At 50.7% G+C, this 27649-nt stretch overlaps 11 protein-coding genes across 11 annotated transcripts; 8 read left to right on the top strand and 3 right to left on the bottom strand.

Annotated features, from left to right (window-relative positions):
• Positions 1-425: 425 nt before the first annotated feature.
• Asppvi_002438 (tRNA (cytosine-C5-)-methyltransferase) lies at positions 426-3417 on the top strand (the record flags this gene model as incomplete). Its single annotated transcript, XM_043298425.1, has 4 exons — positions 426-449; positions 525-706; positions 762-2876; positions 3081-3417. 4 exons carry the CDS (start codon positions 426-428, stop codon positions 3415-3417), a joined length of 2658 nt encoding a protein of 885 aa, XP_043154360.1.
• Positions 3418-4984: 1567 nt separating this feature from the next.
• Asppvi_002439 (glycoside hydrolase family 35 protein) lies at positions 4985-8422 on the top strand (the record flags this gene model as incomplete). Its single annotated transcript, XM_043298426.1, has 9 exons — positions 4985-5119; positions 5175-5251; positions 5314-5616; positions 5667-5933; positions 5989-6004; positions 6055-6150; positions 6200-6334; positions 6382-7048; positions 7098-8422. 9 exons carry the CDS (start codon positions 4985-4987, stop codon positions 8420-8422), a joined length of 3021 nt encoding a protein of 1006 aa, XP_043154361.1.
• A 557-nt stretch (positions 8423-8979) lies between these two features.
• Asppvi_002440 (uncharacterized protein) lies at positions 8980-9486 on the top strand (the record flags this gene model as incomplete). Its single annotated transcript, XM_043298427.1, has 1 exon — positions 8980-9486. The coding sequence occupies one exon, from the start codon at positions 8980-8982 to the stop codon at positions 9484-9486; it is 507 nt and encodes a 168-aa protein (XP_043154362.1).
• Positions 9487-9965: 479 nt separating this feature from the next.
• On the bottom strand, positions 9966-10410 carry Asppvi_002441 (uncharacterized protein; the record flags this gene model as incomplete). Its single annotated transcript, XM_043298428.1, has 2 exons — positions 9966-10310; positions 10393-10410. 2 exons carry the CDS (start codon positions 10408-10410, stop codon positions 9966-9968), a joined length of 363 nt encoding a protein of 120 aa, XP_043154363.1.
• A 2969-nt stretch (positions 10411-13379) lies between these two features.
• Asppvi_002442 (uncharacterized protein) lies at positions 13380-14427 on the bottom strand (the record flags this gene model as incomplete). The annotated part of the gene is made up of 2 exons (XM_043298429.1): positions 13380-14023; positions 14100-14427. 2 exons carry the CDS (start codon positions 14425-14427, stop codon positions 13380-13382), a joined length of 972 nt encoding a protein of 323 aa, XP_043154364.1.
• A 478-nt stretch (positions 14428-14905) lies between these two features.
• Asppvi_002443 (DUF409 domain protein) lies at positions 14906-16364 on the top strand (the record flags this gene model as incomplete). The annotated part of the gene is made up of 3 exons (XM_043298430.1): positions 14906-15230; positions 15282-15903; positions 15950-16364. 3 exons carry the CDS (start codon positions 14906-14908, stop codon positions 16362-16364), a joined length of 1362 nt encoding a protein of 453 aa, XP_043154365.1.
• Positions 16365-16712: 348 nt separating this feature from the next.
• Positions 16713-17669, top strand: Asppvi_002444 (uncharacterized protein; the record flags this gene model as incomplete). The annotated part of the gene is made up of 1 exon (XM_043298431.1): positions 16713-17669. The coding sequence occupies one exon, from the start codon at positions 16713-16715 to the stop codon at positions 17667-17669; it is 957 nt and encodes a 318-aa protein (XP_043154366.1).
• A 548-nt stretch (positions 17670-18217) lies between these two features.
• On the bottom strand, positions 18218-20038 carry bfr1 (putative nuclear segregation protein (Bfr1); the record flags this gene model as incomplete). Its single annotated transcript, XM_043298432.1, has 3 exons — positions 18218-18433; positions 18499-19686; positions 19910-20038. 3 exons carry the CDS (start codon positions 20036-20038, stop codon positions 18218-18220), a joined length of 1533 nt encoding a protein of 510 aa, XP_043154367.1.
• A 530-nt stretch (positions 20039-20568) lies between these two features.
• Positions 20569-21423, top strand: Asppvi_002446 (DNA-directed RNA polymerase core subunit RPB5; the record flags this gene model as incomplete). The annotated part of the gene is made up of 3 exons (XM_043298433.1): positions 20569-20664; positions 20743-20825; positions 20898-21423. The coding sequence occupies 3 exons, from the start codon at positions 20569-20571 to the stop codon at positions 21421-21423; spliced, it is 705 nt and encodes a 234-aa protein (XP_043154368.1).
• A 965-nt stretch (positions 21424-22388) lies between these two features.
• On the top strand, positions 22389-24004 carry Asppvi_002447 (phosphatidate cytidylyltransferase; the record flags this gene model as incomplete). The annotated part of the gene is made up of 2 exons (XM_043298434.1): positions 22389-22403; positions 22475-24004. 2 exons carry the CDS (start codon positions 22389-22391, stop codon positions 24002-24004), a joined length of 1545 nt encoding a protein of 514 aa, XP_043154369.1.
• Positions 24005-24362: 358 nt separating this feature from the next.
• On the top strand, positions 24363-25807 carry Asppvi_002448 (histidinol-phosphate transaminase; the record flags this gene model as incomplete). Its single annotated transcript, XM_043298435.1, has 3 exons — positions 24363-24445; positions 24503-24676; positions 24745-25807. The coding sequence occupies 3 exons, from the start codon at positions 24363-24365 to the stop codon at positions 25805-25807; spliced, it is 1320 nt and encodes a 439-aa protein (XP_043154370.1).
• Between the last annotated feature and the right edge of the window lie 1842 nt (positions 25808-27649).

Genomic DNA, 27649 nt, shown 5'->3' on the forward strand with positions numbered 1-27649 from the left:
CTTGGATACTCCCAGCGAGGTTCTCATTACTGTCATCTCAAGGGCAAGTAGTAATGAAGTTCATTTTCGCCCGTCGGAAAAAGCTCGGGATTAGTCGAACAGCAGCAAAGGCACCTCGATGCTGGTACCGGCCGTCGTCTCTCACTATTGCTGGTTCATCTTTGTCTAGTTAGCCTCTCCGATAAGTCTTCACGCTTCTAAAGTAGGTCTTCAAACTAGAAAAAGAGTCGTCAATAAAGTCCTTCCAGGTTGTGATTTTTTATAGAGAGCATGACATAATCGAGGGTCGGACCGAGCATTAATCCGAAGCGGGATGTTTTACTTTTTGGAGCTCCGCAATGAAGAAATAATTATTGCTGTGTAAGAGCAGGCCGAGAATATCTTTGAGCCTCGGCTTCTCATCCCAATCATATCACTTGATCACCATGGCTAAGCGTGGTGGTAGAAAGGTGAGCATCGCCAATATCAATTGGTCTTCTTAGACCAGTGTGGAAATTCGTCGCAGTTAACATACTCTGTTGCAGGGTGGCCGTGGCGGCGGTGCGCGCGGGCAGCGCCAGAACTACGCGGATATTCCCAAAACGAATGAGAAGCTCGAGCGCTTTTATACCGAACAAGGCTTCATTCCCGAGGAAGAGAGAGAAGCATTCTGGGAAGCTCTCCGGAGGGACCTTCCCAACAGCTTCCGATTCACTGGTTCAAAAGGGTACGTCAAGGCAGGCCGACATCTCCCAGCTGCATTGAACTCTGACGTTTTGAAGACACGCCCTTGCTGTCCAGGAAAAGCTCAAGAATCACTATATTCCCGAAATCACCTCGATCGAGTATGAGGGTAACTTTGTCGAGCCGCCACGCCCTGTTCCTTGGTACCCGGACCAGCTCGCGTGGTGGATGACCACCCCCAAGAATGTCGTCCGGCGATTCAAGCCTTTCGCCTCGTTTCAGAAGTTCCTTGTCGCCGAGACGGATGTTGGAAATATCACTCGACAGGAGGTTGTGAGCATGATTCCCCCGCTGCTCATTGACGTCAGACCTGGCATGACCGTTTTGGACATGTGCGCCGCACCAGGAAGTAAGTCAGCGCAATTGATGGAATTGCTTCATGCGGGGGAGGAAGATGCGATGCGCCAAGTGGCTCAGCAAGTGAAGGAAGGGACGGCAGGGCCGGAACCTATAGGGCCCGAGGGTCTCAACGACGATGGCAGAACCACTGGTCTTCTCATCGCAAACGACTCCGACTTCAAACGTGCACACATGCTTGTCCATCAGATGAAGCGACTGAGCTCCCCGAATCTTATCGTCACGAATCACGACGCCACGATGTATCCCTCCATCAGATTGCCTCCTCTCCCAGAATCGGACGGCAAGCCCCAGAAGAACAGATACCTGAAATTCGATCGCATCCTTGCCGATGTCCCTTGCACCGGTGATGGTACTGCCAGGAAGAACATCAGCGTGTGGAGAGAATGGGGCCCTGCCAACGCCCTGGGTCTGCACGCTACACAGGTCCGAATTCTTGTTCGTGCTCTTCAGATGCTGAAGGTTGGTGGACGGGTGGTCTACTCCACTTGCAGCATGAACCCTGTCGAGAACGAGGCTGTCGTTGCTAGTGCTATTAACCGCTGCGGAGGCTCGGCCAATGTTGAAATCCTCGATTGCAGCAATGAATTGCCTGGACTGAAGAGAGCTGCTGGCGTGCGCACATGGAAGGTCATGGATCGTGAGGGCCGTATGTACAACAGCTGGAAAGAGGTCGAAGAGCAGAGGGAACGTGAAGGCATCAATGGCCTGGGCCGGATCGGCGAAGGCATGTTCCCGCCTACCGGAGAGAATGCAGACTTGCCTCTTGAGAGATGCATCCGCGTCTATCCTCATCTTCAAGATACCGGCGGTTTCTTTATCACTGTCCTCGAGAAGAAATCTGAAATTCGCGCCAAGCCGGAAGACTCCTCTAAGGTCATCCCCAAGGCCTCCATTGCAGCTCTGACTGAGGAGCTGGATTTCAAGCAGAAGCATGGGGACGCGCGCCCCCTTGAAAAGCTCAATGCCTTAGACGATCTGGTTGCCCCTGATCAAGAGGCCCAGTTGGAGATGGATAAAAACGCTTCTGTTGCTGAAGCGACGCACCAGGTTCCCTACTTCGCGACGAACCAGATTTCGCCTGCAAAGAGAGACGCAGAGGACATGGAAGATGAAGTCCCATCCAAGAAGACCAAAGTGGAAGACGGTACTGAAGTAGTACTGGGTGATCGTCCGATTCACCGTCCTCCGCCCGAGGCAGAAGACCCTGACGTCTCTGAGAGCACCCCTACTCCGCTCCCTACGGAGACCCCTCAGCCAGAGTCAACCGAGACAAAGCCCCAGCCCCCGCAGAAGCGGAAGCCGGGCCAGCCGATTGAGGAACCATTCAAATATCTGGATCCCGATAACGAGGAAATCGACCCGATTTTTAAGTTCTACGAGATCTCCGAGCGGTTCCCACGTGACCGTTTCATGGTCCGCAACGCGCAGGCGACCCCTACGAGGACTATCTACTACACCAGCGCATTGGCGCGTGACATTCTGATGGCAAACGAGGGCCATGGCATGAAATTTGTGCATTGCGGTGTGAAGATGTTCGTCAAGCAAGATGCACAGCGCCCCAACGTCTGCCGCTGGCGCATCCAGACCGATGGGTTGCGCATCCTTGAACCCTGGGTGGGTCCTGGTAGGGCTGTCGTCCTGACTAAGAAGGAGACCTTGCGCAAACTCCTTGTAGAGATGTTCCCCAAAGTTGCCGATGATGGCTGGAAGGAGCTCGGCGAGATTGGCGAACGTGTGCGGGATATCGAAATGGGCTGCAGCATTTTGTATGTTCAGCCGGAGGAGAACTTTAGGTATGTCAAATCACTTTCCATATAGGGAGGATCTCCCTACAATCACCACCACCAACAACAAACGGATGACACTACCAAGCCCCCATCATCTCCAACTCTCCCCACTCCCACATTTCACATCCCCTATCCCCCCAGCTATCCCCCAGCGTCTAGTTGTCCATCAATCACGATCAAACTAGATAGATGACTGATTGGTGTCCATAGTGAACACATGGTGCTCCCACTTTGGCGGTCGCTGCATTCGGTCAACCTCATGCTCCCCAAGGAAGAGCGCCGTGCTATGCTTCTACGTATATTCAACGACGAGCCTCAGCTGTTGAACATTACTCAGCAGGGCACTCCTCAATCGTCCACTCCAGTAACGCCCGCAGTTCAGGCGAATGAGGAAGACGTGTCTGGCATGGCTCCTACGGAAGCGGAAGAGAATGCCCTGAAGCAGGAAAACCTTGCCCTAGGCGAGGATCAGCAGGAGCAGGTTGATTCTCGGGAGACGTGGACCAAGGCCGGTGACGAAGATGACCGGTTTAACACAACTGTATAAATATTTGCATCTAGTCTTTAACTCGGTGTTTGGGAAAAGAATCAAGTTTGATTTGACACCAATGATATGATATGTTTATGCAAGAACTTGATTCTCAAATGTACTGTGTACAGCAATGACCAGCATTATGGAGCTGGTAACTTGGTCAAGTCCTGCATGTATGCAGGGCACTAGTCTACTCTCGAAGCCAGGTTGAATTGCAATTTAACCGACAGGATAAATGCGTATTGCGTCTCAACAATAGGTTGCACCGGGCGTGTATTTTGCCGAAAAATAGCCGGTCTGAGGAGTAATGAAGCGAAGGGGGATTGCTCATGGTCGGCCGCTTCACTCTCGAATGATGGGGATGAGATAAATATGTAGCGTAAGGTGTCCGGTCCGTCTGCCTTTGCATTACGTTCATCATGGGATTCAGTGGACAAGATTGCCGCTCTTTGTTCTCTGCCAGTCTTGTTCGAGGGGAAAGACCCCTCAATCCAGGCGACTGAGCCTTTGGGATGGATTAGACTTAGAAACACTTGGATGCGCCCTGGTGAGAGGTACCAAACTCTGAATTTAGCAAACACATCAGCCACTTGCATCAATCATGCAATCAGAGAACAGTCAGACTCCGGAGGAGAATAGAAGAGGAAGTACTTCGCAGATTCCGGACTCCACATTTTACACTCCGCAGAGTCCACCGTGACCCCGCAGTCCCGCTTCCTCTACAGCCGTCCGAAAGCTTGGATTACACGGATCTGGAGTCGAGAGGACCCCTGACGAGGGTCATTACAAGAGAATATTAGCAGTAACGGAAGATACCTGGTCATTGAACGCTGAATCGTTTATCGTTCTGACTGAGCATGTCCAGGGAATGAAATCGTCCCTTGCATGGATCTGGAGTCTGGAAAGCGAGATGACGGGAAATCGATACCGTGATTATGCTAGTCGATGCAGCCATGCCCCTGCATCATCGTCATGATGCGAGACAATTGCAAGACTCGGGGCATTGACCATCGCATGATTCTCCGGCATGTCTCCGATATGAGGAAAAATTGCAGGCCGTTGGCCCGTGTTATCGCAAACTACTCTAGTTTGTTGACTTCAATGTGGAGGATCGTCGGCCCAGTTTCCTCTCTGAATCAAGTGCAAAGACATACCCTGCGACTACTCTCCTCCACAATGATGGCAGCTCTTCTAGTGCCTCTCTGAATCCCTGCATCTCGACCTTCCCAATTCGACTCGTCTCCGCCTCAATCTTTGTTAGCACGAATTATGTGCACACACCAAGACCCCCCGTGGCAGATCTGTTCTGGTCTCTTTCCAAGGGCCCACATCGCCTCTGTACCTGTTTGTTGTCGTGCTTGATGAGCAATGACGATAGGCACGGTGCAAACGGGGAACTCGTGGATGGCTAGGATCGACATTTCTCTCATTTTACTTGTCGGAGGATCATGCGGGGTGTCAATTCCGTCATATATTAAGCCGAATGTCCTGCCCTCCTGCAGTCAAGCTCCCGATTCTCAGAAGACCTTGCATTGCCTCCATTGTAAGCTTCATTCTTCTGGTTTTCCCTTGAAGATACACCATGAAGCTTCTCTCTGTCTGCGCAGTTGCCTTGCTGGCAGCCCAGGCAGCGGGTGCTTCCATCAAGCACAAGCTCAATGGCTATACTATTATGGAGCATTCGGATCCTGCGAAGCGGGAATTGTTACAGAAATACGTATGTGAGACTGGAAACTCGATCTTGATCAATGCGTACTCAGACATGGCTCTAGGTCACCTGGGATGAGAAGTCACTGTTTGTCAATGGCGAGAGAATCATGATTTTCAGCGGTGAAGTTCACCCTTTCAGGTGCGTACCATCCGGCGATCTACTCTAGATTGCTACGGAGCGGAGGTTCTTACATTGTGTAGACTGCCAGTTCCTTCGCTGTGGCTCGATGTCTTCCAGAAAATCAAGGCCCTGGGGTTCAATTGCGTTTCATTCTACGTCGACTGGGCCCTCCTAGAAGGAAAGCCTGGCGAGTACCGGGCTGAAGGCAACTTTGACCTTCAGCGTTTCTTTGACGCGGCTAAGCAGGCAGGAATTTATCTCCTCGCTCGCCCTGGTCCTTACATCAATGCCGAGGCTTCGGGCGGTGGTTTCCCTGGATGGTTGCAGAGAGTGAACGGAACCCTGCGAACGTCCGCTCCCGCGTACCTAAAGGCTACTGATAAGTACGTGACGTGATCGCTTATAGTGTCAAAAGGTGCTAACTCTGGATTAGCTACATGGCCCATGTTGCTGCTACTGTTGCCAAAGGTCAAATCACAAACGGAGGCCCGGTCATCCTGTATCAACCAGAGAATGAGTACAGCGGCGCGTGCTGTGGTGTTAATTTCCCCGACGGTGACTACATGCAGTATGTCATCAATCAGGCTCGTAACGCCGGTATTGTCGTGCCATTGATCAACAACGATGCCTGGGCTGGAGGACACAATGCCCCTGGGACGGGCAAGGGACAGGTTGACATCTATGGTCACGATAGCTATCCGTGAGTCCAAGTTCCACGTTCTTCTGGAAAGACAATACTAACTTACGTGGATCAGGCTAGGGTTTGACTGTGTAAGATCGAGACTTTCTCTTGAAGCTTTGAGTCATTCTAATGAAACTAGGGACATCCAAGCGTTTGGCCCAAGGGCAACCTGCCAACCACTTTCCGGTCCGACCACTTGAGAGAGAGCCCGAAAACCCCGTACTCTCTTGTTGAGGTGCGTGATCTCATGCCTTTCAAGTCATACATTGCTAAAAATCACAAAGTTCCAAGGAGGTTCCTTCGATCCATGGGGCGGACCCGGCTTTGAAGCATGCGCCGCCCTCGTCAACCATGAGTTCGAGAGAGTCTTCTACAAGAATGACTTCAGCTTTGGAGCTGCTCTCCTCAACTTGTACATGGTATGGAAAGATATCGTCTGAACTCGACCAAATACTGACACACTTAGACCTTTGGCGGCACGAACTGGGGTAACCTTGGCCATCCTGGTGGATACACATCCTACGACTACGGATCGCCACTGACTGAATCTCGCAACCTCACTCGAGAGAAGTACAGTGAGCTCAAGTTGATCGGTAACTTCGTGAAAGCCTCGCCATCTTACCTTCTGGCTACACCTGGCAGTTTGACTACCTCCGGATATGCCGACACCGCTGATTTGACCGTAACTCCTTTGCTTGGCAATGGCACCGGATCGTACTTTGTTGTCAGACATACGGATTACACCAGCCAGGCATCCACCCCGTACAAGCTCAGCCTCCCAACCAGTGCTGGAAAACTCACTGTTCCCCAGCTGGGCGGTACCCTGACGCTCAATGGACGTGATTCCAAGATTCATGTAGTGGACTACAATGTCGGCGGGACCAATATCATCTACTCGACTGCCGAAGTCTTCACTTGGAAGAAGTTTGGGAACAGCAAAGTTCTCGTCTTGTACGGTGGACCTGGTGAGCACCACGAGCTGGCCGTTTCACTCAATTCCGACATCCAGGTCGTCGAAGGATCTAATTCGGGAGTCACTTCGAAGAAAGTTGGGGGCGCTGTTGTGGTCGCCTGGGATGTGTCTTCTTCCCGGCGTATTGTTCAGATTGGCGACCTCAAGATCTTCCTGCTGGGTAAGTGCTCTGCCTGTGATTCTTACCGCTCCAAACTGATTCCGAGCAGATAGGAACTCTGCTTACAATTACTGGGTACCGCAACTCGACAAGGACGGCTCGTCAACGGGCTTCAGTTCCGCAGAGACTACTGCTTCGTCCATTATTGTCAAGGCTGGTTACCTTGTGCGAACCGCTTATACCAAGGGCTCCGGCCTCTATCTTACCGCGGATTTCAACGCAACAACTCCTGTTGAAGTGATTGGAGCCCCATCAAGTGCCCGGGACTTGTACATCAACGGCCAGAAGACCCAGTTCAAGACCGATAAGAACGGTATCTGGTCTACCGAAGTCAAATACAGCGCTCCTAATATCAAAATTCCCAGCTTGAAGAATCTGGATTGGAAGTATCTCGATACTCTGCCGGAGGTACAGTCAACTTATGACGATTCTGCGTGGCCGGCTGCCAACCTGGATACCACACCTAACACCCTGCGACCTTTGACCACGCCAAAGTCTCTGTACTCGTCGGACTATGGCTTCCATACCGGTTACCTGATCTACCGCGGCCACTTTGTTGCCGACGGCAGCGAGACTACCTTTGACGTGCGCACACAAGGAGGCTCGGCCTTTGGCAGTTCCGTGTGGTTGAACGGAACATTCGTAGGCTCATGGACTGGCCTCAACGCGAATGCGGACTACAATTCGACCTACAAATTGCCACAGGTCGAGAAAGGCAAGAACTATGTCCTCACTGTTGTCATTGACACAATGGGTCTCGACGAGAACTGGGTTGTGGGCACGGAGGGCGCGAAGAACCCCCGGGGTATTCTGTCCTACAAGCTCTCCAACCGGGACGCCTCCGCGATCACCTGGAAATTGACCGGAAACCTCGGCGGAGAGGATTACCAGGACAAGGTCCGCGGCCCTCTGAACGAAGGTGGATTGTATGCCGAACGCCAGGGCTTCCACCAGCCCCAGCCGCCCAGCAAGAACTGGAAGTCAGCTAGTCCTCTCGATGGGCTGTCCAAGCCTGGCATTGGCTTCTACAGCGCTCAATTTGATCTGGATATCCCAAGCGGGTGGGACGTGCCGCTCTACTTCAACTTTGGCAACGGCACGAAGTCAGCTTACCGGGTGCAGCTGTATGTCAACGGGTACCAGTACGGCAAGTTAGTTAGCAACATCGGCCCTCAGACAAGCTTCCCCGTCCCGCAGGGTATTCTGAACTACCAGGGAACCAACTGGGTTGCGTTGACTCTGTGGGCACTCGAGTCGGATGGTGCCAAGTTGGGCGACTTTGAGCTGGTGAACACCACACCGGTGATGACTGCGCTATCGAAAATCCAGTCCTCAGAGCAGCCTAAGTACAGTCAACGGAAGGGAGCTTATTGATAGATAGTCATCAGTGCACAGTGCACAGTGCGTCAGGACGATAGTCGAGTACGACAATAAAACGTGCTGTACATTCACCTTTTTTAATCCAAGTAATTTCCCCTATCGGATATCAAAAGTCTGCACGTAGTACTCGGAAGTGGAATTTGTTACTAGCTCGTTAGAAGAAAAATGTAGTGTAAAAAGGTACGGATACTCCCGTGTCCACCCCAGCCACCGCATAATCGGGGCTCCGTCCGCTGTACCTGTACATCATGCATCTCACCGCGCCGCAGCATTTTCCCTCCTCCTTTCTCAATGTCACTTTTAGTCCAGAGTTACCGCATACTCCAAGGTAGCACCTCAATCGCACTCGCGCACCCGCGGTTAATCCCACACATGTCGCTCGTTGCACTTGCAGCATCACCATACGAATACGGATACACACTAACCCACCCAAACAACCACTACCAATTACCGCGGAGCACACAACTACAACAACAAACCCAACCGTCCCCGAACACTCCTCTCGCAACCACAACCATCTTTTAAAGGGCGAAAAAGGGGAGGGATAGAAAATGAGCCCCGTCCGGCGGTACACAACCGTCTCCATCCCTGCCTCCTACGGCCGGCTCGACGACGGCCCATCCCCAGGCACCGTAGCGGGCATCGTCCTAGGCAGCGTCGCAGGGTTCATCTTCCTCCTCTACCTAGCCTACTTAGGCCTCGGACTCAACAACAAACCAAACCCCGACGACGTGGAAGTCAGCACGGTGACGACGGAGTCCGCGCTATCGAGGCGGGTGCGCCGGGCGCGCCGCGGCGGCAGCGGCGGGGGACGAGTCGAGGTGGTCGAGGAGCGGCGCAGACGGCATCCCGACGATCATATTGTGGTGGAGGAGTCGGTGACGTCTGCGTCGAGGACGGATGAGGGGGATGTGGTGGAGGTTTTGGAGGAGCATTCGTCGATTGATGGGCCGGTGGCGCCGCCGCGGTCGAGGTCGAGGAGGAGTCGGGTGTCGGGGTCTTATCGGACTGTTGATCCGTATGAGTATGGGGGTGGGAGTTCGTATGATGGGCGGTGAGGGATATTTGGAGGTGGATTGCATTTCTTGTGATGTTGTTTCGGATACCCCTGATTTGATGCGATTATGTTACGATAATGACCTTTATGCTGTGCATCCGGATAATGAGTTACGAAGCCATGTCATGCTGTGATGTATTTGAAATGGACACTCCCCTTGAACATCACGATCAGGCTGGTTCATGAGACGTAAATTTCAATCCTTAAAAATAGTAAACGAAAAGTAATATTAACAAGAATAATACAGACTCCTTGCCCCTAGGCAACCAGTAAATAGGAAACGATGAGGGAATGGACGACGGAGAATCCACACAAAGGAGATATGACGAGTCCCGACCTGACAATGCTCCGTATCCGTCCCAGCGCCGTAGCAGAATAGTCAGAAAATGATAGACAGAAAGGCATTCGAGCAGAAACAGAATTTTCAGGGCACTTTGCCCTCAGTTTATAATGGCACAAGTCCCTTTCTTTCAATACTGCTTAGAACAGAATATCTAAGCAGCAACAGCATGCAAGAGCGGCCATGATACCGGCACAAATGCCACCGCCTGCTGAAGGCCCTCCCCGGTCACCCGCATAGTAACCTTGCTGCTGCGGTTGCGGGTATCCTTGCGGAGGATAGTACATAGGTTGACCCGGGGGAGGGGGCGAGCCGTAACCGCCATATCCTTGCTGGGGAGGGGGGCCGTAGTTCTGGGGAGGGTAGTAGCCGCCTTGTTGGTTGTAGTAGTCTTGGTTCGCGCCACTCGGAGGAGGAGGTGAGCCGGGGTGGCCGTATGGGCCAGCGTCATGAACGGGCGCAGGATATGAAGGAGGAGGGCCGTCCTAGTTATAAACGTTAGATGTTAGCGCACACCAAGTCATCAAGAAAATGGAGGAGTGAGTATGAGAAACATAGGGAACTAACCGGCTTGTTGTATGACATCTTGATGCTTGCGTAAAAGTGACAAGGTCCTCAATAGGTGAATTATCAAAATGTACAGCTAATAGAGGCTGAAACTGATCACTAGTTCGAATAGACCTCAGAGGTGTCGAGTCAAGATGCAGTCGCTCTTTGAGCAGTTGGAAGATTGCCGACGGCTGTCAGCTGATTGCAAGAGTACGGATAAGGAGATATTTCGCTGCGTCAATGTGGAGCGTCGCGCTGACGATGCGAAATATGGTAAAAGAAGAAAAGTGAAAAGGAGGGCAAAGGAGAGGAATTATTAAGAATAGTCAGTCAGATGGAAGTTAACAAGTACTCCCAAGAAAGAGGCGCCCCAACCACTTGGCAAATGGCACGGGATCTCCGGATTCGGCAGGTCTGTGGCTGTACCTATGAGTATTTGTACAGAAGGTCTCTTATCACGCCTGTAGATAAAGTCAGATTACAAACTACATGCAGAGAGGAGCCGTTCTCGTTTATGGACACTTCCAGAAAGACTATGACCACCACAAAACTGCACTCTCAATCTCTGGTTTGATGGAGGATGGAGCCATTCCAAGGCCGTAGGCATCCATGTAAAGTCCCGGCACCGCCACCTGCAATTCGTAATCCATTATCCACCCCTCCTCGCGCTGGACATTGCTGTCGGCAAGTCAGTTTGTATCTTCGATGATTTCTAGTTACTGAGTACTAAGAAAATGGACTTCTTAATCCTTTATCATTAGCGAGGCTGCAAGTCATATGTTTATCTGCCTTAGGCATTGAATGGCTTACTCACTGTTTATATGACCGCCCCGTGCTGGCGCTCCTTGACAGCCTCACTCCACCATTTCTTGAATAGCCTCATAATGAATGAGCATCACACTCGTAGTTCTATAGATGTGCAGCGACATTCATTGCGAACCTCTCAGCACAAATACTTGAATTTTCAGTCTTCAATGTAGATCATTCTCTAGATTTTTGACGAACCGACTGGTTGATAAATGCATTCATGAGACTCGAGTTTCTCATCCAGATCCCCATCGGGGAGCCCCAGATACTACCTGAATCCTGGTTAAGATACAAGGCCAAGCTTCCATGCCTTTGAGCCTCCGTGCTGCCATCCAACCCTGACCACAACTGCGTCTATTCATCTCATCAATTAATATCCAGGATGAGTAAGATCGCGGGAAAACGTGCGGTGACACTACCAGCAAAGTACCTGGTCCAGTGTTCTAAATAGCAAGGCCTTCGAGAAAGAGATGTGGAATATAGGTGTATCAACCAAATAAGCCGCCACGCACTGATCGTCGTATTTGACTTGTATTAAACAGTCTTAGATGTTGCCAAGCAGCGTATGTGAATGATCTCCAACCATATTGAGTCTAAATGATTTGGATATCAACAGGCTCTGACGCCGGTACCACAATCAATAGTCGGCCATCCAACAGGGCACTGTTACTTTGGTAGACAGGTGGTCTTCCCGAGTTCTCCAGTCACACCAGTCGATCTTCGTCTCCGTCAATTGAGCTCTAAATAAATCGCCAACCTGCATATCTTCAGGCGACTCGTGGTCTACGAACGTGGACCATGTCTCTCCAGGATGGAGAGTTGCGAAATCCTCGTATCCTCGTGGTCGTCGGGCGAGATCTGTATATCAGGATCGTCCCATATCCCCATTCACAGCCATCAACTGTGTACTCTGCCCAATGACCACACCACTTGTAACTGGAAGGATACTTCAGGAGTCGACCATGAAAAGTGATCGGCCTGGTCTCGCCAGAAGGACCAGGATGGTAGGTAATATGAATTCCCACGAACACCACCCATTTGTGTAAGGGAGCGGTTGATGCACATTCAATCATTGCGATTAAAATTGGGGCGGCTTCTTCTCTGGACCCGAGATCAGCGGGTAGTCAACTTGGGAAGCACGGCTGTCCTTACGCTCGAGATATAACCTTCACCGGCCACCTATTGGGAACATGCAATGGCTGCTCTCCTTCTTCTACGGTGAAGGTCAGCATAGGACCGCCCGGCAAGACGAGGCTGGTGTCTTGGATCGGTATGTAGACTGTAGTTATGGTTCTTGGCTACTCCCCACTCCCATGCGGCGTATCTTCCACCGGGCCAGAATAATGTGTATCTCTCTCCAGCTGTAGGCAAAAGAGAAAGCTGTCTGGCATACATCCATCATCGCTGGGCGTGATCCATAGTATGTTCGATGAAACATGATTCTTCTATGACCCATGGCAAAATGGGAGGCCATGTGCTTTGGGGAAGCTCAATCTGCTTCAAGCCTTCAGGGGCATTATGAAAAAGAATGAAGGCGGAGCCCATGCATTTTTGCATGGGCTGCCTCTATTAGCAATGTGGCGTAAGATGGCTTCGAACAGATACGGGGTCCTCCGCCACAGCTTCTCAAGGCTTTGTAGCTCGAGGGAAATTGCCGGTGTACCCGGGCTGCAGGAGACCCTTTTTTGATCTCTTAGCAAGAAGGAAAGGGTTGGTCGATGAGAAGCAAATAAGGGATCAAGTCCGCCGATCCTGAATTGAGTTTAGGGTAAGCCCCGGGCCGGGCGGGGCGATCTCCAATCGGCAAACTTCCCCACAACGAGCTTAGACTGGATCATTAGCCCTGAGCACAACTAGCACAAGCGTTGGGTTAGGAGCCCGATGGGGATTTAGCAAAGCATGTCGTACTGGTGAATGAAGCTCTAGCCGACGGTGACTTTAGCAGCAGGATGTCAGGTGGTTCTTGCCTACTCGACAGATCGAGGCTCCATCCCCGGAGTGCGCGTATGGCTTTGTATCGGGATGCTATTCTGACCGCAAGATTGGAGGTTGACAATGACTTATAACATCTTGCGAAGACCTCCTACTAGTAGATTGACTGGAAATGAGTCTATTTAAGAGTCTATCTATTGTTCCTTAGCACTTTTGAACGACCATTGGTGCCACCCTGTGCAACCTGCTCTGCCATTGCTTTCCTTTTATAATGATACATCTGAGTCGTAGGCTGGCAAACCATCTAAACGCTTCATCGCTTCAGGAGATATAGGGCGGGGAGGCTCTGGTACGTAGTTCTCCGGTACATAGTGAACAACCTCCACGAATTCAACATGCAGCGATTGGTACCCGATCATCCCAAGATCTTTCAGCTCGTCAAAGAAATTCACCATGACGTCCCAAGGTGGCCTTCCGCGTGGATTATACCTCACCTTTTCTTTATAGATTCGTTCTCCTTCCTCGTTAGCGAACTCAATGAAATAAGCTAACCTCCTTGCAGTTTGCCTCTGATACTCACAAGTCCCCTCTATCCATGCAGGACTCTGGGACTTGAGCGCCGCTGAGGGATATTCAGCTGGGTCTTCATCATCAATGTGCCAGCAGGGTAGCCCTCTAAACATTTCAATAGAGAAGATAGCTTCCCGATCTAAGTCTGCAGGGAAATAGATTGTCAGGACCTCATAAAGCCTCTGTGGGGGGAAAAGCGGGTTTGCGCGTATGATCTTCCCAGTATCACAGATCGGCCAGGCAACTTCTTGGCTCCACGAGCGATGTGCAAGGGCTTCATTCAATCTGAGGAAAAGCGCTGAGGTAAGAAACTCTTCCCTGTCTCTGCTGCTTCTCCACTCTAGTAGTTGGTTAATTATTGGCTATTTAGAAGACGGTATAGCATCTTCTTACATCGAAAGGTTAATGCTGCTTACCGATAATCAACCACTCAATCTCGCTTAGTTCACGTGGACGGCCTCGGGCGATAACAATGCATTCTTTGAGTTTGTGTATCTCTTGGAGCGTGCCAAAGAGTTCATCGCTATTTGGGATGACACCATTTGGTGGATCTTTGAGCGATATCCATTCTAGCAATCTGCGGCTCTGAGGCGGCCTTTCCGCTGGAGATGGATCTTTGGCATTTGTTTTCGTGGTAGTGTTGCTGATAGAATGCAAGTCATTCTGTTGCTTTGAAGCGTGTTTCGTTGTAGTCTTCTCAGCATTCATTTCACTAGCACATGTGACCGATCGCGTAACAGGCATGGTGTGCCGAACCAATAAGGCGGTGCTAAATAAAGAAAAAGAGGTTGATTGTGGCTGTTGATGAGGCCATCTTTTCTCTCGGACAGGGGATCTTGTTGTGGTTTGCTTTGAGGCGGGAAAATCGTCTTGTGGCTTCTGATCCAGAGAGGCGGCCGGTGTTGGGGAGTAGGCCAGCGGGTTCTGCGGCCGTTATGACTTGTTGAGGATTACATGGCCTGAGGCGAATTTTCAGCTGGGGAGTATATAAGCATACAACAGAGCTGAACGAGCGCAAAAATACAAGAGACAAGAAGATGCAATTGCGTTCAATTTCCATATAAAGTTGTGGTTGAAGTTATAGATAACGGGCAGCATGCTGTAGAATAGGGTTATCGCAATTTGTCGTACTGCGGTGGACTTAAGATTATCTACGGGACAGCACCTCGGTCGCGCCCATCCATCAACGCGTCTTCTTCTCCAAGCTGGATGTTGTCACAATATGTCGTGCTCATTCCGAATTTCTCCAGATCGCCCCTATAAATCACTACTGGCTGTCTTTGTGTTCTGGAAAACTCTTCTACTTCTCCTGGCTGTCTTCAGTCCTGGCCCTGGCTACGACACCTCGACCACGCTTCGGTTGAACCGTAATGCAACCAATGCAGACGGCGGCGGACCCTTTATAGCATTCTTGCACCTGGTTTCCACCAAGCTGACCAGATGGGACGCTATATATTTCACCGAGGTGTCAAGCCGGGGTTATATTTTCGAGCAGGAATGGGCATTCGGTTATGGCTTCACCAGCCTCATCAATTTCTTTGCTAATGGTGAGAGCGCCTTTGAAATTGCTGCACAGAGACCGACTAATAGTTACGTAGCTCTCCAACAGACAGGTGCTGTAGACTGCGCATTTAGGGAGCATATCGCTGGTATTATCATAGCTCATGCAGCTCATGGCGTGTCGGTGCTAGTCCTCTACTGTCTAGGATGCGCCTTATTTTCTGGAAGGCAGGGCCGCATGCTCGCATTCATCGCAGCGTGTTTACATACATTCTCGCCTGCTGGACTGTTTCTTTCAGCTCCGTTCGGGGAGAGTACTTATGCTTTCCTGAGCTTCACAGGCTACTTTCTCTTCGTTCAGAGCTTCAGTCTATCAGGGGCTTCCACGGGTCTCAAAGATGCTCTCATACCACTAGCGGGTATCCTGTGCGGGTTAGCTACGACTGTTCGCAGCAATGGGATTCTCAACGGCCTGCTGTTCCTCGACGAAGCAATCAGACTGCTGTATTCCATGACCAGCGGTGTCACCTTTGCAAAATCTCGCCGGCTACTCGCCGTTGGCATAGCCGGTGTCTGCACGGGTCTTGGTTTTGTAATACCGCAATACATTGCTTACCGGGATTTCTGCATCAATTACCCATATACGCACGATGAAGAACCAAGGATATGGTGTCGTAGGACACTTCCATCTATCTACAGCTTCGTCCAGGACCATTATTGGTACGTGTCTAGTTGGTATTCGTTACGCCGCTAACTAATGCCATAGGAACAATGGGTTTCTTCGGTATTGGACTGTGTCCAATATCCCCCTGTTCGCCTTAGCCAGTCCAATGCTAGCGATCATGACGTATTCTGCCCTTTGGACTCTTAACGTCGAATCAGGCAGACTAACAGGAGCAGGCCGCCTGTTGCGTAGCCTGGCTGCTCCCCAGCTCATCCTGGCCATCCTGACACTCGCAAAACATCATGTTCAGATCATTACGCGCATGGCTTCGGGTTATCCAGTGTGGTATTTCTGGGTCGCGGATCTTCTCATGAAGGAGTACTCCTCGGTCCGCCTGGACAAGAAGGAGGTTGGGAGTCAGAAGCAGCGTTCGTATGCAAGCATGGCAGTCACCTATATGATTTCCTATGCTGCTGTTCAGGGTGTCCTTTTTGCTTCTTTCTTACCGCCGGCATGACTGCTCATGAGGGGAACAACAAAGCCGAACTACCTCACCGTCACCCCGTCCATAATATATAATATTAAGTTCTATAGCATATGCAAGGGAAGAGAAACCACTCGAAAGAGTTGAAACACAATAACGACAAAAACGGGTTTTCCAATGACTCTCTTCCCATTTATTACTTGGGCACAATGGTCCAAGTGACGCTACGCGCCTCGAAGCAGGTACCCGACATGACGATCCCACTCTTAGATCCCAGTCTTAGACATAATCACGCAGGTATATAACAGCTAGACTACACCCAGTTACCCCCTTCCTCTCTTCCCTCTCAATCTCTCTCCCTATCCCAGTGATGCCTCCAAAATGGTGACCCAACTGTTCCCACCCCGCCATGTCTACTTCCCCTCCAGCCCCTCCCACACCTCCACCATCATCCTCCTGCACGACACAAACAGCACAGGCGCCGAGCTAGCCGCCGCGCTGGCCGCCTCAACACCAACAGCAACAGGAAAATCAAAATCAAAAACTATCTTCGAGCACTTCCCCTCCTGCCGCTGGGTCTTTCCCTCCGCTCAGCCCCGCCAGATAGATACCTGCTATGCAAGCAAGGGGAACTGGATCAACGTCGACGTCGACATTGAGGCAACTACAAGCTCAGATGCAGACGTAAATGCGGACGCAGACGCAGGTTCTCCTCAACAAACACAAGCACAAGCACAGCCCTCCGCAGAAGCCAAAAACGACGATGAAAACGAAAACAAAGACCAAAACCTAGAAGCCTGCGTAGAGTACATCCTGCAAATAGTAGAGGAGGAAGTCGGCCGGTTGGGCGGGGACAGTCGCCGCGTGGTACTGGGTGGGTTCGGGCAGGGGATGGCTGTTGCGATTGCTACGTTACTCACTGCGCGGAGACGATTAGGTGGGTTTGTGGGTATGAGCGGGTGGGTTCCTTTCGCGGAGGGGATCGAGGGATTAGGTGGCCGGGGCCGGGGCTGGCTTGCTGAAGATGAGGCGAGGATGGGAGGGTCAGAGGGTTCGTCAGGAGTGGACGGGGTGGAGGTGGATTCTGAGGCTGGGGAGGCGTTGCTGAAGACTCCGGTTCTTCTGAGCTACGTTGAGGATGATGCATGCGTGGATACTCGAACGGGTTTGACGGCCTACGAGACATTAAATCGCTTGGGGTTTGTCAAGGTGGTTCGGGATCCTCGTCCTGGTTCGCAGCAAGGTGAGAATTGGCTCTTAGATGCGAGCCAGTTTGATACAATTGTGGGTTTCCTGGCAGAGGTGTTTGGTGGTGAAGAACAGCATCTCGGCTCATGATGTTATGATGTTACGATAATATACTTGAAGCACCAGGCAGGCAATGCATCTCCTAAATAGTATTTCCAGTCGCTCATGTCGTTACTTACAGGCTGAAATGAACTCGCTAAACCAATCTTTTTGCCTTCTCTGCAAACACTTTTGAAGACCACATGAATCGGAGAGGAGGCAAGGGGTTGCATGCGACGGCACACGTCGGGACAGGGAGCAGAACGGAAATGAAACCTGAAATTACACGAGAGAATATAAGTCACGAGGGGAAATGTCCAGCCGCCTCCAGAAGAAGGCTGTATCACAAAGATATATAAAGACAAAACAAGAAAAGGAAATTCGGAGTCAGCCATGACCACTGACATGTTCATGTGGAAAAGGAGAAAAGAGCTCGGAAAAAGGCTCAGGTTAGCAAATGCTCGGGAGAAATCGCAGAAAATGAGAATGCAAACTTCGGGGAAGCTCTTGCAGATCTAGAATGCCAAAAAGCACCCGCTGATGCAATGGAAAGTGCATGCGATGGGCATAGACAGAGTCTATATCGTTCGTGTTTCTCTTCATGCCGTGTCCTCAATCGAAGCCTTCTGGAGCTCTTCGGAGACATCCGCGGTGGCATCGTTCTCCTGCTTCAGCTCAGCTTCGGCGGAGACTTTACCATTGACACCGCTGTTCTCAATAGCGACCTTCTTGGCATGGTCGGTAGCACGCTGGCTGTCAGAGTTGGCCTCTTCCTCCTCCAGACGCTTGATCTCCTCCTGAGCCTTCTTGATGTTCTACACAAATCAGTCAGCACATCGACATCGCCTGTAAATATCTGCATTAAATCTAGTTAACTCACCTCCTCAGTCTTAGCGGCCTGGTTCTTCTTCCACTCGGTGACCTTGGCGGCAAGCTTCTCGACAACAGCAGGAACATCGGACTGATTCATAGGAGGATCGATCTTGACCTTGGCAAAGTCCTCGATGACACCGACGTTGAGGTTGAACTTGGTGGGCTCGGCAGGAGTTCCGGGGGCAGGGCTGCCATTGGCGGTGCCCTTCTTACCCTTCTTGCCCTTCTTGCCGCCGGTGCCGACGAAGTAGTCTTCCTCGCGGTCCTCCTTCTTCAGGACCTTCATGCCCTTGAGGTTGGAGTCGTCAACGGTACGCCCGACTTGAGCACGGAAAGCAGAAGACTGATCCTTCTTGTCATCGAGACCAAGGGTGGAGAAGTCGTAGGACGGGTTGAAGTGGCGGATAAGACCCTGCGCGATGAGAATCTCGTCGGTGTAAGCGGGACGGGAAGCCTCTTCAAGCTTCTTGTCAGCGATCTTCTTCTTCTTTTCGCGCTCAAAGGCCTCGCGCTGGGCCTTTTGCTTCTCCCGGCGGATCCTCCATGCCTCGTCCTCATACTCCTTGTACGCCTTGCGGGCCTTGTAGTAGTTGTCCTTGATCTCGCGGATGGCAGTCCACTTCTTCTGCTGCTCAGCGTGCAGCTTAGTACGCTCATCTCTCAGGGCGTTCAGGTTCTTGAAAGCACTGTCCTGCTCGGCCTTGATGGCATCGAGCTCCTTCTGGATCTCGGTGTACTTGTCGCTCAGAGCCTTGGCTTCGGGGTTGTCGAGAGTCTTCTTGAGGGTAGCAATCTGCGCCTTCAGGTCGTTGATGACCTTCTGCGCCTCGTCCAAGCCGGCAAAGTTCTTGCGCTGCTTACGAAGAGTTGAGATGTCGGACAGAGCCTTGCGCTCGTCCACCAAGCGGAGAGTACCAGAGTCGACTTGCTTCTCGAGACGGGCGATTTCCCGGTCAATATCCTCAACATTCTTGAATGGCATGCGAGTGCGGGAGTTGTTCTGTTCGGTAATACGGGCCTTGAGGGTCGACTCCAGAGCATTGATCTTCTCCTGGGTGCTCGTTCTTGAGGCCTTGAATCCCTGCTGCTTTTGACGAATGGAGGAGAGCTCAGCACGAAGTTCCTGTTGTCTCTTGGCTGCGGGCGAGTCCTGGTTGTTAGGCTTGGCGCTCTCGATCTTGGCCTTGATTTGGTTCTGCGCACAGTCAGTATCTCTATATATGCTATACAATTATGCGACTGGTCGTATACGCATATCATCAAAGCAGAAGCGGAAATGATACAAGTGTGAGGGTGGTTTTCCACAGAAGGAGGGGTAGAGGTAAGAAAGAAATAAAAAGAGGCGCATTGTGCGGAGCATCAAACAGAACAAAGTAATAGAGCAATGGACGTTATCAATTAACGAAGATCTCACATACCAATTTCTCCTGGACAGCAGCATGCTCTTTTTCAGCCTGAGCGAGATCGGCCTTGAAAGCCTCCTCGTTGGGCTTGGTTGGCCTGGCTTTCTGCTCCGTGGCAGGAGCGGCATTGTCGGCGGCAGACATGACTTTTGAGAATTGAAGAAGAGGGGGTGGATTAAGAGGAAAAGATGAGTGAGGAGAAACTCAAAAGTGAGCCGATTGATCGTCTGGATCAATCGCAAAGATGCAGCTCAAGGGGAGTGGGAAGAAAGGAGGGTAATAACACGAGCGAGATACACAAAAATAATTGATAATTGCCAGGTAGGCGGAAAGTTGGGGAAGGGGACCGAGAACTCGTGCCTCTCTTCTTTCCCTGGCTCACTCTCTTTTTTTTCCCTAGCTCTTCTATGGTAAGCCTGGCCTTTACTGGCGTCTGATTCTCTTCTGGTTGGCGGCGCTTACCATTGGCGCTCTTAGCGCAGGTCCGCCCGATTTTTCGAGAACTTCGATCACCAACAGCATCCAAGTTTCTACTTATCAACCGATTTTCTTCCATACAACCCCCCTCAGCGCCTGACAAATTTCTCGGCGCTCTCACCGAGATAGCATTTCTTTTTCTTGTCACATTTCCCTCTTGATCCAGCGGACAGGCGTGGTTACATCAACTTTCAGCCATGGATGAAGAGTACACCAGCTCCGCGGAGGCCGACCGCGAGATGACCAGACTTTGGCGAACCTGGAGGACGGTATTCGAGATGCTGGCAGATCGGGTAAGTGTCTCTGGAACTTTTATTTGTTTGCGCTGCGTGGTCATGCGGTTACGCTAACACGATCGTTCTGCTCTGCAGGGGTACGAAGTCACAGAAGAAGAGATTCAAATTCCCCTTGATGAGTTTAGACAGAAATACGCGGACCCTGTGGGATTCCCTGAGTACGCGACTACCCTGGACTTCTCTGGCGTCATTGTTCAACTCATCTAACGCACTTTCTTCAACACATACAGTCGCACCAAGATGAAAATCAGCGCTCGTCCCACAGCAGCCATGCAAGCCAAATATACACCTTTGCCCACCCCCGCCAACCCGGACCCTCAACCTGACTGTGGTACTATCTATGTTGAGTTCTGTGCCGATTCCACCGGTGTCGGTACCAAGCAAGTTCGAGCCTTCAATCACTTTGTMGATGAGAACAACTTTCACACCGGAGTCTTCATCACTCAAACGCCAATCTCCCCATCTGCTGTGCGCCTACTGAGTGGTATTCCCGGTCGTATCTGTGAGCATTTCCAGGAGCAGGATCTATTGGTCAACATCACCCGTCATGAATTGGTGCCCAAACACGTCCTGCTGAGCCCAGAGGAGAAGAAGAATCTGCTCCAGCGGTATCGATTGAAGGAGTCGCAACTTCCTCGTATCCAGGTCTCTGATCCCGTCGCGAGGTACTTGGGTTTGCGGCGGGGACAGGTCGTCAAGATCATCCGAAAGAGTGAAACCGCCGGCCGCTATGCCAGTTATCGGTGGGTAATTTAATCGGGCTGGACTGCATCAGTACACATGTCTTTTTGAGCGACACAATCGTTCGCGGAAGACCTTTTGTGCGCCTCTCACATCTCCATGAGTCGGTTGCGTAAGAGTCGACTTGAAGTCCTCCGGGCTTATATCTGTCTCTCCGCTCTGCTTAGAGGACCAGGGTCTACGTTTTTCAGTACAATTCGTTGCGCTCAATGAGATGCGCCCGGAAGTGATCTTGAATTGAAACTACTATTATACCCTCGGATAAGGAAGCCAAGGTTGGAGAGTCTTGTTGCGTGATAACGCCGGCAACAAGTGGTTGCAGGAGGGGACCAAGAAAGAACAAAAGAAAACATCGAAAAGTTTCGTCCACTTGTACGTATTATGGGCAGCATGGCGCACGGGCGAAAGAGAGACTTCAATTTTTGTTGGGAACTGTTTCGTCACCAAGCTTTCTTCATTTCTTTGTGATCTTATGTATGTATGCAAGTCCGACGTTTCCTATTAGATAACCACTTCAGGTATAGAATCAGTCGGAATTCATACAAAGACTTGGATAAATGGTTGATATTCAAATTCATGACTTTGTCCCTACCCTTGGTTTCAGGAGGCTCCATTGGTGCTTTTAATGCCTCAGGCCGCAAGAGCCCCACGGAAATGCATAGCCGCCAGCGCTGAACAGGCCGAGAACGCTGCCGAGAGTACGTCAGATCGTACAGTGTGCCGCCCCCGTGATTTAGGTTGAGTCTGCTGCTAGTTACTTGATGTTTCTCAAATAATAATCGTTGCTTGTGATCCTCGGCCATATGTACCGTCTTTTTATTATTGCGCAAATTCTTCATTGAGACTCTCAATTATAATCTGGTCTTTATTATCAAAAATGTTTGTCTGAGATTTGCACTTCAATCTCTGTTCCTTTTTGACACCATTGCTGCCTCTGCTATACACGTTTCCCTTCATTCTCCTTCATTGGACTCGTGATGATGCAAGAAGTGACCGTAAGAGCTTCTCACGTTTATAACTTGATTTGCTCTCAGCTTAGCAAGATGCTAACCCTGTTTCACACCAGACTCTTTTAGTGAAGACTCAACCGGGTTCTTACATGCGTTTACGCTCTCTTTACCCGTCAATCCCGCGATGCTCCCGGGCCCGGACTTCTCTGCGCTCTTTTTCCAACGACTCTCGTTCGAGTTCTTCAATCGACACTTTCTTGCCCTCCGGTAGCCGTGATTCCTTACAAAGAAGCTCCAATCCTTCCAGCCATGGACTCTGGACGCCGTCGCAATCTACAGCTTCGTTCTCTACCTCCTCTTCGCTCTCGGAGCCAGCAGATTGGGACGAGAATCCAAATCTTTCAATCTCTGCCTTTTCAGAATTACCATCCAAAGACTTTGGCGTCAATCAGCATATGATCATTAATCAAGAATTCAAAGAGGCCCTGCGTCAGATTCTGTGGCAGTTCCGCGCTCCGATCCGATATGCTTTCGCCTACGGGTCCGGCGTCTTCCCTCAGTCCGGCAGTGCAGCCGGGTCCAGTCAATGCCACCCATCGGCCCCGGCTGCGATTCAGAAAATGCAGCAAGGCAAGGGCAAGATGATTGATTTTATCTTTGGAGTATCATATAGTCAGCATTGGCACGCACTGAACCTGAGTCAACACCGTGACCATTACTCCGCCTTGGGGTCCACTGGGTCTTACCTAGTTTCCCAGGTACAAGATAGATTTGGCGCAGGCGTATACTTCAATCCTTACGTGACGGTTAATGGCACGCTGATCAAATACGGTGTCGTGAACCTCGATACCCTTTGTCGGGATCTCAGTCAATGGGACACGTTGTATCTCGCCGGACGGTTACAGAAACCAGTGAAGATCCTGCGCGACCACCCCAGAGTGCGCTTAGCCAACCAGATTAACCTCCTGTCTGCGGTCCGGGTAGCACTGCTGCTATTGCCAGCCGAGTTCAGCGAATTCGAGCTGTACACCACTATCGCGGGAATCAGCTATATGGGAGACCTCCGTATGTCCCTACCAGCGGAGGACCCCCTGAAAGTGCGGAATATCGTCTCGGGCCAAATGGCGCACTTCCGGCGGCTATATGCACCTCTCATTGAGAATCTTCCCAACGTCACGTTCAACGACAGTCGCTGCACGGAGGAAGATTGGATCGACGACCCCAACGCGAACGTGCGTCTTACACAGGATATGGACCCGGTGAAACGGGGCAATATGGTACGGCGGTTACCCGAATCATTCAAGCAGAAGTTGTACTTTCAGTATCAATCTCGATTCGAAATTCCCCGAGTCGAGTTCAACAAAATGATGAAGGAGAGCAGCGACAGCGACTCCAAAGTGGTGCGACGGAGGCAGGGCGGTCCATTCGAGCAACGAATCGCAGCTGATGAGAACCTTAAGAAGGAAGTACAGGAGTCAATTATGAAGACCATTCGTTGGCCAAGTACCGTTCAGACCATCAAGGGTTTGTTTACTTCAGGGATCAGCAGAACCTGGCGCTACTTGAGCGAAAAGCAAAGCAAGTACAGAACTTCGGGCCGGAAAGCTAGTGCTTCAGCCGAAGAGACTCCTTCAAAGCAAGAATAGACCGTTCTTCATATGAGCAATTCATCTTGGGTGTCATCAATACACGGGTGGTAAGGATTGGCGATTCTTGGAATCCTAAGGCATATCGAGGCGTTCTTCGATTTTTCTTCATGAAGTACATATGTAACTACTATACTCGGTCATCAGCTACATTCACATCATTGACATACAATAAACACAGTGGTATAGAATAGAATACAGCAGTGGGCCGGATTGAGTCATCATTCAGTGCAAGTAGTCGAGTCAGATTTCCGACACCGGATTCCGGAGTTATCATCTTCTGTCTCCCCGCTATCCCCCCCACCACTTTTTGAAACTCCGAGAAATTCCTTGTTAGATCATCGTCCAAACCAACACAATGGCTCCAAGATCGTCATTCGATCTTTCAAAGTGCGCACGTCCGAACATTTTAAGGCTGCAGCCTTATCGATGCGCAAGAGAGTGTGTCTCCCCAGAATCATCCCTTGCAAAAGTCCGTCGCGAGTGCTAATGAGTCAGTGACTACAAAGATGACGGGACGAACATCTTACTCGATGCGAACGAGAACGCCTACGGCCCAGGACTTGCGCTCAATTCCGAAGGCACGCTCAAGGAATCCACGGTCAATGGGGATTCGTCGGTGTCCTCGAAGCCCGAGATTGATTTCTTGGGCTTGAACAGATACCCAGACCCGTAAGCTCAGCGATTTCCGCGGTCGGATGCAAACGCAAACCATTTGTACTGACATTGTATGATCGCAGGCACCAGATCGAATTGAAGAAGTTGTTTTGCAAGTTTCGCAACACCCACATTCACACACAGAAGGACCTGGGGCCGGAGAACATGTTCGTGGGTGTTGGGTCCGACGAGGCCATTGACGCCCTTTTGAGATGTTTCTGTGTTCCCGGAAAGGACAAGATTCTTACCTGCCCTCCTACATATGGCATGTATGCGGTCAGCGCGGAAGTCAACGATGTCGAGATTGTGAAGGTGCCCCTGGACGTCAACAATGGCTTCCAACTGCAGCCGGACAAGATCAACGAGACATTGTCTGCGGATCCGGCGATCAAAATGGCGTACATCTGCTCGCCTGGTAACCCCACCGCGAATTTGATCAAGAAGGAAGACATTCAGAAGGTGCTGGAGCACCCCACGTGGAACGGGGTGGTCATTGTGGACGAGGCATATATTGACTTTGCGCCCGAAGGCTCCAGTCTTGCCGAATGGGTGACCGAATGGCCCAACCTGGTCGTGATGCAAACTTTGAGCAAGGCCTTTGGACTAGCAGGCATCCGACTTGGTGTTGCATTTACTAGCCCGGAAATTGCCCGGCTCCTGAACAGCCTCAAAGCCCCCTACAACATCTCAAGCCCGACGAGTGCGATCGCGACCGCCGCCCTGTCGCCTCAGAACATGGCCGTCATGCGCAAGTATCGCGAACAGATCATCGCTCAGCGCGAACGAATGTTACGAGAGCTGCCCAAGATCCCAGGTGTGGGTCGTTTCCTCGGTGGACAGGAATCCAACTTCCTTCTCGTAGAAATGCTCGACAAGCCTGCCAGTGAGGGCGGAAAGCCCAGTAACGTTGTGGCCTTGGCAGCGTACGAGGCTATGGCTGAGAAGCGGGGTGTCGTTGTCCGGTTCCGGGGCAAGGAACTCGGATGTGAGGGCTGTCTGCGGATTACTGTAGGAACAGAGCAAGAGGTCACTCGTTTCCTACGAGAACTGAGGGCCGTGCTGGATGGTCTCCTGAAAGGGGTAGAAATCAAATCCGTCAGGGACGAGATGAACAGGGAGAACCAAGCCAATCAGGTTGTTGCCTGATTGTTCTGGGTAAAGCAATTTTAATACGATATTTTCAGGTTACTAGATATAGATTATGAGATTAATATAAAAGCTATCTAGCACGAATCTGCTCTGAACTCAGTAATTCCATGAAAGGTTGTACAATATGGTCGGCCGCTCCGTACCACATTGCATTTGTTTTATCTCCAAAGCATGGACAGTGTGACCAGGTAGATAAACTAAATCGTAAAAGCACGGCCGAACCCTGCCTGTCTGCCTGCCTGTCTGTGCATTGGGCGTAGCACAAGCATGGATCGGGAATATTAATCTGCGGTGTGAAACGGTTGATTTTCTCCCCTGTCCCATCCTGGTCAAAAGTTTCTTGTGCGTCTACCATACCTCCCCTTCCTCTTGTCCGACTTAAGTACAGTACAGTTCAGACTTTAGAGTAACATCCGCCCGGTCAGCTGCGTTCCACGTGGGGAAGGGCAAGATCGTGGTACAAAGCAAGGGACTGCAATGGAAAGCTTTGACACGATGTCAGTTGAGTTTATAATGGATGATATAAGTTACATTTATTAGTGGAAGCGGTGAAACTCCATTTCAAGGCGACATTGCACTTAAAACGCTCGTTTAAAGAGAGCTAGGAGAGGAGGTTAGTGGTATCGTTGAGAAGCCAGTTCATAGGATGGTGTACTATGGCATTGGGTAACATCTCCTCGAAAGCAGGCTTAGTCTACACATTAGACAGTCTAGGCCAATTTGGCTTGATTAACCTGCAATCAACCCGAGAAATAATAATAATAATAGCCTTGTTATCATCAACCTAGGCATCGTGCATAGTTTATTGTCATGTGTCTGCATGTAGATATTTGGCACAACTAAACCATCCCTCAGCCTCTTATCGCGGATGAGTCCCGAGCCATCGCCATCCAATTGCGGATAGACCATGGATCAAGTGTTCCTCCAACGCAAGTAGAAGAGAAGAACCAGGACTATTTAAAGGGAGCATACCTAGGGAGCCAGTCACGTCATGATCCAATGTCGAGTTCTCATCTCATCCTCGGTCGGTGGTTGGGTGGTTCCGTTTCAGCGCCATCACCTGCGTGCCATCGTCTATTCGTCTTGGCCGCGCCCATCTTGGCCTGTACTGTTAGCCTTGAACTTATCTGACTCTCTCTCCACAAGTCTATCTAAGCGAGTTCCCTGCCATTTGCCTTATCAGGAGGCTATCACACGAGCTTCTTAGCTAATGGCCAGTAACCACTCAGCAGGGGCCAAGTCTTCCCCTCCCAATCCCCAGTGTTATCTTCGGGTCTTGGTTATCTCTGGCCCTTAGAGGTAGATAGTAGTATTTGCTAACTGGATTGAGTCTGGGTTCTCTCAATTTCCGTTGAGAGGTTTTCTAGTACCATAGCGATGAGGCACGAGGGACTGACTGGACTGTTTAATCTCCACCTGCGCTCATCGCGCTACTTTACCTTGAGATTCGTGGCGTGGCTTATTTAATATTCATTCTCGACTCTTTGTCGGATTGGTAGCTTTCCAAGATCTCTTCCTTGCTACCTAGGTAGGTACCTAGTTATATATCAACGGGATCGACGCTTTGAAAACGGCGGTGAATCCGAAGCTTCCTCTCGAGCTCTCTCGTCATCTTTGTTCCCTTTTGTTCTCCTTCTTGTATCAACAATAGCTGGGGACCTTTGTACGCTACAACTATTACTATCATATTTATTGCTCCAAGGACCCTTGATTCTGGGGTACATTTCCACCGTCGTTTCATCTCCATCTATCAATCCCCACCCTTGCTCGACCCTTAGGTATCATCGCGTGAAATTCTCCGTCTTCTCCCCTCCGATCTCTTAGTTTGCCTCCCCCACA

Source organism: Aspergillus pseudoviridinutans, assembly GCF_018340605.1.
Source record: "Aspergillus pseudoviridinutans IFM 55266 DNA, scaffold_2, whole genome shotgun sequence".
NCBI lineage: Eukaryota > Fungi > Ascomycota > Eurotiomycetes > Eurotiales > Aspergillaceae > Aspergillus > Aspergillus pseudoviridinutans.